The following is a 14707-nucleotide window of genomic DNA, read 5'->3' as shown; positions in this document are numbered from 1 at the left end:
CTGGAGAATGGTAGTTTGTAAGGAAGATTGGGATGTGAACAATAACCCAGGATAAACTGCGAGAGGCGGAAGAAGCGAGGAAGGCGTGATTGCGACTGCCGGGGTTAGAAGAAAGGAGACCTTGCTGGAGAGCTAACTCAGTCCCTTGACGCAATACCTAATGGTGGTTCCGCCAGTCAGGGGAAATGGTCGGGGCAACTTTTAATGGGCAAATATCCCACACTGTGCCATGTCCAGACTCTTTTGACGATTTCCGCCAAGCGGGATAAATGATGCATCCTGGACGCTTTTCTGTGCCCGCACCAGAGTTTCAGCAACCTAGTCGTGGTCAAACTAGAGCAGGCAGGAGCGGAGAACCTGTATATTTCCTCGGCTTACATGACTAACGACCGATCAGCTCAGCCAGAAGGACATTTGGTGTCCACTATAGCCGCAAAGAAGGCCAACCTGTTGATAAGCTGCGTCGCCTATACAAGGCGTACGCTTTGGGGCAGCTCCTGCCGATTGATTATTAACACAAATCGATCCGTGTGTAATAGGCGCCGTAAACCAACCCTTCATTTTCCCAGCTCGGAAAAGTGTGACAGTTGGGAGGAGGTATCCCCCAACTAATCGAGAAAGGGATCCTTAGGTTCAATTTAAATCTCGCCGCAGAGGTCTCTAAACTTTTTAGAGACTCCAGGAGGGTCGACTGGAGGAAGTTTGGTCAAGTTACCAAGAGCAAACTCTCCAGTGCGCAAATTGGTAAGATTAGGACGACAAATGAACTGGAATCATAGGTTGGGGTTCTGGAAAAGTTCTTCGAAACTGCCTTTGGGGTTTTGTCCCCTGGTAATTACAGCAAGGAAACATTGCCACCGTGGTTCAATGAAGCTCTGTCCAGCCTCAAGGGAGATCTTCAACATCTGCTACATGGACAACTATTGGCAACCATATAAGAACTATCTGGACAAAGTATAAGTCAACCATCAAGAGGTAGTTCTGGTTGGAGTATTGTCAAGAGGTAGTTTTGGTTGGAGTATTGTCAGAACATTGAAAACACCAATAAACAAGCGATACTGAATAAGATTCTATCCAAGCAACCTAAGAGCTCACCCTTATTCGAAAAATTGAAAGGCGTCTGCATGGAATCTTCTGGTCAACGCCTGGAGCGACTTCCACGCCAGCAAGGAGGACTGTGAGTCATAGCCTTACTTGAAGGATATCATGCCCCGGTCGTGTCAGATTATCAAATCGGTAATTACCAGGGTTAAAAATGGCTGGACTATAAATAGCTTCTCCGCCTATAAATCTTTGGGCTCAGATGGGATGATGCCCCTCCTCCCTCGACGATTACTCAACTTGTCGGGGTGAGGGAGCTCAATAAGGAAGATCCTCCAGAAAACCAGGGGGGACACCTGAAACCAAGCGGTAATCAAAACCCGAAGCCAAGATTTGATTACCGCGCGGAGGGCTGAATAGTCACGGGGGTTATGATGTGGCCGTAGACGGTGAACTCTGGGTACCAGGCGACCCCCAGTTTCAACTAGCCTTGTCTCGATAAAAAGGGGCTTTGCCGAGGTCGACTTACTTTCCCGGATAAAACTGAGGCCACGGCAGCCATGGGGGAAAAAAAACAAAAACCTTTAAAAAAACTACAATTAAATCTCGATCGTGACGATCCAACCTCGAGTGAAGGAGCAACCCTAAGCTCATCGATGGAGAACATGAGTCTAGACTCAAATTCTCCACTTACTCAGGTGGGAACCAATCTAATTGGCACCCACTCTTTAAGGGACGAGCCGGAGTAGGCCCTTTCTGTTAGCACTCCTGACCCCAGGCTCCAATTGGCGCCACCTGCTGAGGCTAAAGTTTTCCCCATGTGTAAGCACCTGCCCACGAAAAACAAACAGGCTTCGGGCAAACCGCCTCCGGGTAAGCCGCCTCCGGGCGCCTTCGGCAAATCATAATCCACGGGCTGTGCCAAGGTTGAGGAGAAAGGATCGTTCGGGGCACCTGCGGCTAAGGTGAAACCGAAGTGGCAGCGGTCCTAGGATGATCCCAACTCTTCGACACAAAAGGCAGCAAAGAGGGTTCGACCGGCAACGGCTTGGCCATCATTTGCAGCCAAAACTATCGAAACCGATGGATGGGTCTTGTATGACAACTCTAATCCATCCGGTTACGATACTGAGCAGTGCGAACAGTTTACGAGGAAATCCCTCCTAGCTGTAAGGACTGCATCCTCGCAGCTTTGATTTGAATCGCTAGGTGTATGTATATATGTTACGGCTAAATTTTGCCGACGAAGGCACGAACGAGTGACTCAAGGAGTGGTCCTCCTCCCTCAACGATGTGTGGGAGGGTAAGCGACTAACCCTGAAAAGGGTCTCTGAGCTGCCATCGTTAAAAAAGTTCTTCCTCTGGCTTCCAGAAGAAGAGCGGAATGGTGCTTGGGTTCTGGAACAACTTGGTGTGCAGAATAACCTGAACACCTCCACCTGGCACCTAGGCCGATAGGGTGGGAACTTTTCTCACTATCGGCGTTCCCAAATCCGATGTTAAGAAGGTTCGGGAACAATTCGGCTGCCGGCTCTACTACGGGCTAAGGACCGGTACGTTACAAGTGTCGGCTCCTAAAACACTTGAAGCGGACGTGCAGTCCTCGGCATCTGCATCTGAAACGTAGATGAGGTGCCACATTTCCCAAATAAATTTGCAGCATTGTAAAGCGGCGACTGCACTAATCAGTCGTCGGATCAATAGCTGCAAGACATTTATATACTGCATGCAAGAACCGTGGGTTGTTTGTAAGGTAATCAGGGGCCTAAACTTCCAACATGCTGACCTATTGTATGCCAATGGAAGTGATTGACCCCGCTCCAGCATGGTAGTCTCAAAAGACTTCCAGGCTAATTTGGTTAACGACCTATGTGATGGTGAGACCACATCGGCTAAACTAACCATAAAAGTCAACAGGGAAATAGAGGGATACTATGGTGTTCTGCATATTTCCCCTATGACGCAGAAGACGTTCCCAGTGGAGCATTCATCAGAGCTATCCAATATGCCAAAAGTAGAGGCATGGGGGTAATAGCAGGATGTGATGTAAAGGTTCACTACATATGCTGGGCAAGTTACAACATCAATGCAAGGGAATCGAGACCACTGGAGTATCTAGTAGGAACCGATTTGAGGATCCTTAATTTGAGTAATGAATTCACTTTCTTTAACGTTGTCAGGCGAGAGGTCATCGACATCACGGTGGCATCCCCTGACATCGTGGCTCTGATCGAATCATACTCTCGGAAGTCGAGACGCATTGATTTCGTAATGGGCATAGAAACACCTCCGCCTACTTCATTTCGAAATCTGCGGAAGACAGATTGGGCGACGTATAAAATAGAATTGAGCGTCCGAGTTACGATCCCTGGGAAGCGCATCAAATCCATTGCTGGAATTGGGAAGACAATCTAGATGAGAAGCTTTCGAAGAGCGCTGTTCACTCAAGATGCCAAAGAAGGGTAAAACACCATGGTGGAACTCGGATTTGGCAAAACAAAGGAGAACGGCAAGGATGCTCCTCAATCGCGCTCGGAAGCGTGACTCAGTCGCTAGCTGGAATCTGCAAAAAGAGGCACAGAAGGCTCTAAAGAGGAGCATAAGATCGGCAAAACGATCATCATGGAGACGCTTTTGCGAAGAGACTAACTCTCTTGAGTCAACCTCAAAGCTGAAGTGAATTCTGGTTAAAGAACGCAGCTAGAAGCTAGAGTGGAGAAAAATCCACATATTGGTCGGCTAGAAGTTTATTGAAGTAAGATGTCTTAGGGGCTGCCCCCAGGGAAGGGTTCTCTCTTCGCTTTTATGGCTCTTGGTAATGGATACCCTGCTGTGGCTCCTGGAGCAATAAGTACTACGCCGACTGCGACACTTGAAGCTATCCTAAATCTGCAAGGATTCACGCAGCCGAGTGGACAAATTTGAACTTATGCCGGTAGACGAAAATCCTTGTGAAAGAACCTGGGGTTGCCAGAGCGGCATTTTTGTTGTCCTTTAAAAAGTGGAACATGAAAACCCTAGTACAGTTTTCAACGGCGCACTGCTCCTTAAACTACCATATGGAAAATATTGCGGTTGTGGTTTCGGCTATGTGCAGCCAATGTGAGGAGAAGGAGCAGACGGCCCGGCACTTCTTATGCAGCTGCCTGGCTTCCTCAGATTTCAGACGAAGACACCTTGCTAAGGTTTTCTTCAATGAAGGATTGCACACTCTCTGCCTCTGGAAAATGGTCTCAGATTCGCTGAAGCCTGCGAACGCCATAAGCGGGAAGTCATTGAATAGGCGATTTACGGGGATAGTACAATGGGCCTAACAATGGCCTGAGTGCGCGGAGCTGCGGCTCCCCTAGTAAACTAAACTAAACGAAATTAAACTTGCTACTGTCCTTTAGAAACTAGGACATGAAACCTCTAGTAGGGATTTTAACGGGACACTGACAATTGTGCGGCTTCTGGAGAGCTTATACGGAGATATCTTGGGAAGGTTTTCTTAGATGAACAATCTGCGTATTCTGTACCTCCGGGAGGATGTTCTCATATTCGCAAAACGGCCTGTCGGAGGTGGGAGCCCGATGAAAAGACGAGCATAGTAAGAATCCTGAGTTCTTGGAGCTCTGACTTGCTCCGCTAAACTAACCTAATTTAACCTAAGAATGGTTTCAGGTCAGAGAAAAGCATAGTTTACGCCACGAAATGACGATAGGACATGGTCGAAATTGGGTTCATTTTTACAGTTTTGTGTAAACACAAAACCTTATTAAAATCGGTTTTTTTTTATTTATGGATGGAGGTGGAAATCTTCCAAAGATACTGCCGCGCCAGGTTGCAGGAGCGTGTGGGATTCTCACCCACTAAAATCACCCCCACTTTATCCTTTTTCCTTCCCCGCGGGACCGCCGCAAAGCAGTACTTCGCGGGGTGGACTGCGCTTTAAGCGACCAAGTCTTCCGTTCTTCGCGTCCTCCTTGCGAGTCCCGCTCTTCCAAGTTCCTCTTGTATTCTTTTGATTGCGGAGTTCACCGCACACCAGTTTCCCTCCGACTTCAACATTTCCCCGACGATGTTCTGCGGACTTAGGTTGGTTTTCACGGAGCCTTCCAGACTCCTCCTTTCTGAGAAAAATCGTGGACAGTGGAACATAACATGCTCCGGGCCCTCAGGTGTGCAACCACATTCAGGACACAAGGGAGAATCATCCAGCCTGAATTGGTGCAGGTACTTCCTGTAGCCACCATGCCCTGACAGGAATTGCGTCAGATGGTAGTTAATCTCGCCGTGTCGTCACTGGATCCGCTCCTCAATACGGGGAATCAAAGTGTGGGTCCAGCGACCCCTCTGCGAGTCGTCCCACCGTTTCTGCCACTTCTCCAGCGACTCTCGCCTTGCCGCCTTTCGGTATTCTGCATCCTTTTCAGGAGGATTCATTTTCCATGTCTCGTACAGGTAGCGTGTCTCACTTGCCAGAATGTCTGTCGAGATCATTCCCGCAATAACACACGCTGCCTCGGCTGATATTGTTCTGAAGGCGCTGCACACCCTTAGCGCCACTAAGCGGTAAGTCATATTTACCCTCCTACGATTACTCTCACACGCTAGTGCTTCTTCCCAAACTGGTGCCACGTATAATTGTGTGGAGCGAACCACTGCAGCCACAAGTAATTTGCGACTGCATCTTGGGCCTCCAATGTTAGGCATCATCCGCGCTAATGATACGCTGGTAGTTGCCGCTTTCCCACAGGTATAGTCCAGATGTCCCTTGAAATTGATTTTAGCGTCAATCATCGCCCCCAGGTATTTGATAACCGGTTTCGAAGTGATGACGTGACCACCAACACGAATATTAACCGTATTCCTCTTCCTACGATTGGTAATCAAGACCGCCTCCGTTTTTTGTTCCGCAAGGTCAAGCTGAATCATCTCCAGCCACGCTTTTATGGCGCTAATGGTTTCGTTAGTGTACATTTCAAAGCTCTCATCTGCGAAACCGATTATCTTGGCCTCCTTTGGCACGGGAAGGACAAGGACCCCATTGTACATGACGTTCCACAGGAGAGGACCCAACACTGAGCCCTGTGGTACTCCTGCGGTGATGGTATACTGCTTGGATCCCTCATCCGTGTCGTACCAAAGTGTCCTCTCCGAAAGGTAACTGTTGAGGAGCTTACTCAAATAACTAGGGACACCCGTTTTAGCGAGTGTGCTTTTCATCCGCTCCCAGCTTGCGGAATTGAAGGCATTTTTCATGTCCAACGTCACCACGGCACAGCATTTTTTAGACGACATCGGGTATGGAGCCAGCTTCAAAACAACGTCTACGGGGGGCTTGACGAAATCCAAATTGTCGCTCTGATAGTCCATCCTTATATTCGATGATAGGGAGCAGTCTGTTGTAGATGACCCTTTCGAGCATCTTTCCTGCCGTGTCGATAAGGCAAATCGGTCGGTATGATGATGGGTGTCCTGGGTGCTTATTCGGCTTCGGGAGCAAAACTAGTTTTTGCCTCTTCCACCGGTCGGGGAAAACTCCTTCTATCATGCATGTTTCTGTCTGTCTGCCTTTTTTTTAAGGAGGTGGAAATCTTTAAAAGACTCTATCCTGGGCACGCCAGAGTGTGGGATTTTTACCCACTAAAATCACCCCCGACTCCCCCCTACACCGTGGAACCACCTTTAGGTATTACATCACGGGGCGGAGTTAGCTTACTTTAGCTAGGTCTCCTTCCTGCGACCGTAACCAGTGCTATGTCATCGGCGTAACCCACCACCGTGGCTTCCTCCGGAACCGGAAGGTTAAGCACATCATTGTACATGATGTTCCACAGTAGTGGGCTAAGTACAGACCCCGGTGGGACACCCGCGGAGACAATGTACTCCTTGGGTCCATCATCGGTATTATACCACAATGTTTGCTCATGCAAATAGCTATCTATGATAGTGGCGAGGTAGGTGGGAACCCCAATCGTCGCCAGAGACTTTCGTATAAGGTTCCAATCGGCCGAGTTGAATGCATTTCTCACATTTAGGGTGACCACCACACAATATTTGCTGGTAGAACCTGTTCCGTGAATTGCATTTTCGGCCAAGCCAGTAACCATACTGCCTATCTGAAAGGACGCCTTGGCTCTCGTCGACTGGGAGTAGTCTATTATAAATAACCCGCTCCAATATTTTCCCCATAGTATCTAGAAGACATATGGGTCTATAGGAGGACGGTTCTCCTGGCGGTTTGCCAGCCTTAGGCAGCAACACCAGCTTCTGCCGTTTCCACGTCGCTGGAAAGATACCTTCGGACATGCACGTTTCGAACAGCTCCGCGAACATATCCGGTCTACATTTTACGGCAAATTTGAGCGCCTTATTCGGTATGCCATCCAGTCCCGGGGCTTTGCTGTCGGCTATTCAACTGCAGATCTCCAGCAGCTCGTCCCTGGTGATTGGTGGAATCGGCGCCACATTCAAGGGATGCTGGAAAGTGTTAGTACCCCGCTCTTGCTGGGGAAATAACCCCCGGATTATTTTCAACAAGAGCATAGGGCACGTGATCTGCGGAGATGATCGGCCTCTAAATCGCCCTGTCACGATTTTATAGGCGCTACCCCACGGATTTATGTCCGCTTCCAAACAGAGCTCCTTGAAACATTCCCTCTTACTCTGCTTAATGGCGAGCTTGAGGTTCTAGCGGGCTTCCCTATAGGCATGCTCCTTTTGCCCTTAATCGATCCTAGCTATCGCCCTCTGAGCCATTCGTCTGGCTCTGTGGCAAATCGATCGAAGACTGGCAAGTTCACTATTCCACCAATAATTGGGTCTTTTAGAGGAGAATGAGCATCTCCTAGGCATCGACGCGTCACATGCTTTGGAAATGCTTTGTGTAGCATGGGCTAGGCAGGTCTAGCCACACTTCCATGAATGTTTGCACATCCATCGCTTTTGCAGACCATCCTGGTGTTCTTTTGAATTTCGTCTTCCGGGTTGCGTGTCTCCGGCCTTGTGGCTTCGTCCTTAGTTAAAAGGTGACTGCCTGGTGATCGCTGTACGTAAAGTCCTCGCTGACTTGTCAGGGCATGCCAAATGCCAGCGCAGGGCTGACAAAAGTCAGATCTACAATTGAACCAGTTCCCCCTCTCCGATAAGTGTTTACATTGCCTTCGTTGGCCAGAACTACATCTAACTGGGCAACCGCCCCGTTGCGTTAGTCTCTTTGCTGCCCCACTCGATACCACACGCATTAAAGTCACCGGTTATCACTTTTGGACCTCGTCCCCTTGCGTCGGGAACAAGATTATCTAACAGTTCTTCAAACTCAGGAAGTGTGAGGCTCGGTGGAGCGTAGCAGCTGTATACGAATATACCGCTTATTTTCGCCTACGCAAAGCCACTAGCCGCCTGACGCATACTATATTGTATGGCTTGACGACCGCACGCCCATATCGCCGCTCCACCAGTGGCATCTGTGACCCATACACTACCGTCAAGATTTCTGTACGGTTCACTAATGATAGCAACCTCCATCGCGGATTCGTAAGTGGTCTGCGCAAGCAAATCTTGTGCTACCCTGCAATGATTAAGGTTTATTTGTATTAACCTCATTTTTTCATTGCAGTTAACGCCTTCCTTAATTCTGGGCATTTACCACTTCCGGCAATATGCCGGTTATCCCTTCTCTCCTTTTCTTCGCACAGAATGCATTTGGGGTCTCTATTGCACTCCTTGGCAATATGTCCTTTTTCCCATACCTTCGACATCGATCGGACCTATCGATGCCGGTAGTGCATGCCTTTACGAAGTGTCCAAACATTAGGCATTTGAAGCACCTTTTTAAAGAGATCTGTTCCCTTAGTCGGCAAACAACCCATCCAATCCGAACCTTCCCCACGGCCAACAACTTCTGCAGTCACAGAGTGGCCCTTTGAGTACCGCCATAAGCTTTTCTTAGGCTCAGATTCTTCCCTGAATTCCTCCATCTTGAATTGTTCCTTCAAGGCAGTGCAGATCTCTTCTCTGGATGTTACCTCATCGAGATCCTTGCACTGGATATAGATCTCATGTTTTTGCGAGCGAACCGCGACATTCTCCCCAAGTGAGTTTAAAACTTGGTTACGAAAGCCGTGAGTTTTCCCCACGCTGGATTTTTTCAGTTCAAACATGAGATCCCCTTTCTGGGTTCTCCGGATTTTGCTGCCATTTCCGCCTAGGTCTTTTAGGTCGGGGTCAGATTTTACCTTCTTCAGTATCTCCGCATACGTTAGATGTCCTTTGCTGGAGATTACAATTGCCTCCGGGCGAATTCGCATCTTTGGTTTCTTGTCTCTTTTCTTGTTCACGACCTTAGTCCAACCACCGCTCTTATTTTCTCTCGGTTTCGTTTCGCTAGCCGACGTTCCTACTTTGGGTACTTTAGGTCCTTCTGAACTTTTAGTTCCGTTGGTTGGATTGGTCGAGACTTCTTCCTTCCTTTTTGGTGCCTGTTGATTCACCAAAGTTTCGCCCTCTTTGTCTCGCACTCGGTTACTTGATTGAAGATCGGTGACCTTCTGCTTCGGTGTCACTTGGATCGCCTGTGACACTGTTGGGAATGGAATGTCCGGCTTTTCCTTAGGGTTTCTTACTTCTTCCTGGGACCTACTGTAAAGCGCTCTGATGGCTCTCACCATGTTCTTAATGGCTTGGTGCACGTTGCGCTTGTTCTTGATGAATTCGGACAGCTCAAATATTTTAGTCCCAAGCTGCATAAAAGGTAGTTCTTCTTGGTCAGGGCTCTGTTCTCGGTGAGTCTTGGCCAGATTACTTCTTTTACTGACTGCTTCGCTTTTTTCAATTAATGAGTTCCCAGGGACTTTCTCTTTTGCCGGCTTTAGTATTGGAGGCGAACGTCTGTCTGTCTGTCTGTCCGTCACATGCATTTTTCTCGAAGACGATTACAGCGATTGATACCAAATTTGGTAGAAACCTGGGAACTGTGAACGCTCACGCATACAGTGAGTTACATCCTCTTACGACGAATTTAAGGGGGCGTCCCCATACATGCAAAAGGGGGGTGTCAATTTTTTTTCATCAAATATAGTCATGTGGGGTATCAAATTAAAGGTCTCGGTTAGTACTTTTCGAAGCCGGTTTTAGTTTTGACATTTGTTAGAAAGGTGGGGAGTGGGGGGGGGGGGGTGAAAGTGATCATTCCTTTAAGGGGGCCATTCTCAGAAAATACCAAACCGAAAAATCTGAAAAAAATCAGGAGGCTGCCACTATATGGTGTCTGGGCTCCGAAATATCCTCTATACGAATATCTGTACAAATGAAGTTAATAATTGTATATTACTATAATTTTTAGTAATTGGCTCCAAAACCCCTCTCAAGTTCATGGTAGCACCACGCAGCAATATAGGGCATAACATAGAGCATGATCTCACCAAAGTTTCGTACCTGAAGCGTCCAGCTTCCGGTCTCCCGACTTGTTTTAGTAGGATTTCAGCACTGAGTTGGTCCTTTAATGCAAATATGTTAGTGAAGTGGTAAGTTTCCAATTTTTGGTTAGTGGGGAGTTAGTTCCGAGACCCATAATTTGGTTTTCTGACCACCACAAAAGGGATTGCTGGAATAAATAGACGACACACAAAATAAGGACATCCCAAAAAACTTCCGGAGACATCACGATAGACAACATCTATAACAAGAACAAGTATCGAAACCAACCTGTGTGAAGAGCTTATTATATCCGCCTTGGTACGATGCATAGCCAATACCGAGCCCCATTCGTGATTCACGATGATGCTGTTGCTGCTGATACTGATGCAAGTGATGTTGGCCACCCCCGCCCGAAACGGATGGGGCATCAGACGATGAGGCTCTTTGAACCATGGGCCGGTCAGGCCGCCAGTCTTCTTCTAAACCGGATATTTTGTATTAATTTTACAATTCCGGTTTCCGATGTATTCTACGTAATTTGTTAAGGAGAAATCTGACAGTGAGGTCGTCACGTTGTCTAACCCCGGTATCGCGGGGGGTTGTCATATATATCCTTAGTGCATGTGAATGAACCGATGACCGAGAGGGTTGGAAAATCCTGCGTGACACTGGAGCTATCAAGGGAAACGGAGCACTTCCCTTCTGATTTCGGCAAAGAAACGAATTATACTTGGATTATTACTGATTAAGGATCAAAGGATTCACCATGATTTTCATTGAGTTGCGGACACTTACACTACACTTTCGTACGAATATATTTACAATACTTTAAGATTAATAAAGCTATGGACCAAACTGAAATCTTGCTTGGACAAAGGAGGGACTCTTCTGACTACTCAAACGGAACAGGAACTACGGTTGCACTCGGACAATCATGAACGGTTGCGTGGCATGCGTTTTACTCTAATAAGGACTAGACGATTCGCTTTGTTTTCTAGCTAAGGACACAATAACGTCGAGGGTGAATTCAGTTTTTCACATAATTCCTTGGCATTTTTCGCACATTGAGTTTTTCGTTATCTCTTCTGAGTCTTGGCGATGACAGTGTTGATGACATCGGCTTTCCAGGCAGTTCCAGGATACGTCAAACGCAAACGGAAAGGGAGACTTAATGACAAAAATACTTGGTGCGGATTAACTTCCATTACACATAGTTTGTTTTAGATTTCGCGATTCTGTTTCGATACAAAGGGGTAGAAAAATGAAAACACAGGAAAGACCACACATACATATACATCTCACATTGTAAACACGATACGTAAAAGGATAACGTTTGCCCTATATATACGCCGCACAGGTAGACCAATGCCTCACTGCGGCATGACAGAAACAAAGGATATGCGCGTTTTTGCCGTCGTCGTGGGAAACCCTAGTGGAATTTTCACTCCACAAAGGGAGTTTTCCCTTCGGAGCCGATTAATCAGATGATCTTGAAACTAGTCAGGCAATTTACATATTTACAAAAGGTTCCACACTGCGGATGTCATGCTTCCTAACACGATGGTGACGGGGCGATCCATTGCAATGCAGAACTGGCTCCTCGGCTCAGTGGTAAGGCTAGGAATGGTCCTTGGTAATTCACACCAGCTTGCGACTGGTTCGAGGCTCCAGTGCCTTAGTCAGCATATCGGATAAGCAATTAAATGTCCTAGGACCGCGCCGGAGCCTCAGTGACCGAGCATTAAAAATATCAATTCAGGAAACATTTACACTTGTTCCGATTGGGGTTGTGATTGGTTTCAGCGGGGACGTCGCAACACAATGTCGGGACTCAAATATTTACAGAGTCATTCGGCGGAAAACTGCCAATAAAACGGTCTAAGTCCTCATGTTTTCGTAGGAGCAGGGAACAGTGCGGATATGGGATCATAAATTTGTTCCGCGGATAAACCGATATTAATTATGTTTCAAGAACTCAAGCAATGTCAATCCATAGTATTTATAACGAAAGGAAGTTGGGAAAATCCACCAGACAAACACTGAATGCGGGGAGTTCGGGGGTTAAATTAATATTCCTGGAGAGCAAAAGGAAAACTGCTTTCTAATTCGTAACTAACGCAGATGTTTTCGCACCTATAATTGTTCTATTTTCCGGAATAATAAAACGGGAAAATCCGACACGACCGGACGACAATTTACTTATGAGAAAGGAAAAATCTCGACGAAACTTTTCCAACCCCACTTCTCTGCGTGCTCGGACACGTTCACCGTGACAATCGACTCGAGTCGACTGATTTTCATCAAATTTCCTCTGAGTCTGGTTACAATAATTTTCACTTAATCCACCATTCAACTGGACCGGAGATGTTTTTCTCTCGATATTTTCCGCACTCGGAAAAACAGACCGACTTACTGGTTTCTCAAGAATTTTTCTTATTCAAATTTCGCGACGAACACGATGAAAAAACAGAGCGAAAACAGGAAAATGGTCTTTTGAAGTTTTTCCCTTTTTTCTGTGTCTCTGATTCTGACTTTTCTTCGATTGGAAAACTCTTATGCTGGTGTGTTGTTGTCTGGAAAAGCGGGGAGAACTCCAACGCATACATACAACCTTTTGGATACTCAAGTAATGTGTGTCTCCCGATTTTCCCGATTTCCCACCACTCACGCCAGACTTAGACTTAGCGCTTCCTCCATGATGTCATGTTTGCTGGGAAAACTCTCCATGCCAGCTCAGTGTGCTCTCGGATCGGTCGGTTTTTCTCAGAGTTTTTCTCGTCTCACATGACGAGCGCTTGGTGGTTTCATTGTGCCGCCAAATGGGATCTCTTTCTCTCCACTTACTTTCATATTTTCCCCTTTGCAATATTAATATCCATTTTGTTGTTGCTGTTGTCGCGGTTGGGAGGAAATGTGGGAAAATGCGTGTGTTTGGGGGTAGTGCTGAACGCGAGGCGACCAAGTAATAATAAAATTGCCGACTAAGTGCTTTGACGTATCTTCAGAAAATTCGTCAATGAAATTTTATTTTGGTTCTTCCTTTTGCTTTGGAACGTACGGGAGAAGCGGAAAAATGTTGGAAGTGAGTAAAATGGGATTTGAGTGGGCGGATGGATGTAATTGAGTGAGAATTTTCATGATGAAATAGTTGAATTCATGTCGGAAGTGGATTCTTTTGTTTGTTGATATCCTTCCTCTGTGATTGGTACTTTCGAATTAAAGGGAAATTGAAAATACTGAAAACAGGACATCACTTTCCTCCTTCATCGTTTTATATAATACAATAAGGAATAAAAAGATCTAATCGACCAAACGGCGGAAGAAGCTTTGTAGATCATCCAAAGTGTACCTGGCCCTGTCAGTTGGGGCTGAAGAATACACTGAAAGTCTTCCCTGCGTGTCCTAAAAGGGGTAGAAACTTAATTGCTACCGAAACGTTAACAACACTTTCGGATAGGAGCTGACCCCACGGCTACAACCTTTCGTTATCGAAAACGAACCATGATTGGTTTCTGGAATGTGCGCACGTTCCTCGACGAGGGTACCGAGAGTCCTCAGAATGCTCGCTTTCTGTAAGTTCCCCGGGAATTCCGACGATATAAGCTGCACATTTGGGGCCTGAGCGAAGTAAGATGGCGGGACTCTGGAGAGTACTCCTCTCCCTCTTGCAGCTTTTGTACTCTGCAAAGCCAAGTGGTAGCAGACGCGAATCTAATGTCAGGTTGCTTCTGTGACTACCGCAAGGGGCGTTCAAGTTTGCGGTTCAAGTTAAGGGGCACCACAATTGTACAATACTATGCACCAACGGAGACTTCCGATATAGTGGAAACGATGCTTTCATCGGAGAATTCCACACAGTTCACGGGAAGCTTCCCAAAGGTGATGCTGTGATCGTGATGGGCGATCTGAATGCCACGGTGGTCTCTGGCAACACCTTGTTCAGACATGTACGAGCAATCAGATTGACCGCTTTACGATCAGCAGTAGATTTGTGCTTAATAAAAGAGGCGCTGTCATCGGACTCCAAAGGGATCACCATCGATGGTCGCACGGTTAAGGATCAACCCCCTAAATTCAACATCGACCGCTTGTGTATCGACCCAACTGTTGCTCGACAGAGGGAGAGCTATCTTGTTAATCGAACGGGAGATATACTGACCAACCCGCCTGAGAATATCGATGAACATTAGGCCGCCATCGAATACGCTGTTTCTCGTTTGAAATTATTAAAATTTGTCTTTTTTATTCGCTGGTGTTATTTATT

At 46.9% G+C, this 14707-nt stretch overlaps 1 protein-coding gene across 11 annotated transcripts in view; it reads right to left on the bottom strand.

Moving 5' to 3' along the window:
* LOC119660736 (voltage-dependent L-type calcium channel subunit beta-2) overlaps nucleotides 1–14707 on the bottom strand; it is a 490674-nt gene that overhangs the window by 112565 nt on the left and 363402 nt on the right. For 9 of the 11 annotated variants that reach the window (XR_005250476.1, XM_038069412.1, XM_038069423.1 and 6 more), the window contains exon 1: nucleotides 10732–12936. The exons of the other annotated variants lie outside the window; for them this stretch is intronic. Coding sequence is in view for 8 of the 9 variants with exons in the window: in XM_038069412.1 (XP_037925340.1) it covers nucleotides 10732–10896 (165 nt within the window). In the remaining variant the exon portion in view is untranslated. Of the gene's footprint in view, nucleotides 1–10731; nucleotides 12937–14707 lie in introns of those variants that run through there. 11 annotated transcript variants of the gene reach the window in all.

Source organism: Hermetia illucens, chromosome 1 (assembly GCF_905115235.1).
Source record: "Hermetia illucens chromosome 1, iHerIll2.2.curated.20191125, whole genome shotgun sequence".
NCBI classification, from domain to species: domain Eukaryota; kingdom Metazoa; phylum Arthropoda; class Insecta; order Diptera; family Stratiomyidae; genus Hermetia; species Hermetia illucens.
Note: the sequence above shows the minus strand (reverse complement) of the source record. Positions and strands in the feature narration are given on the sequence as shown.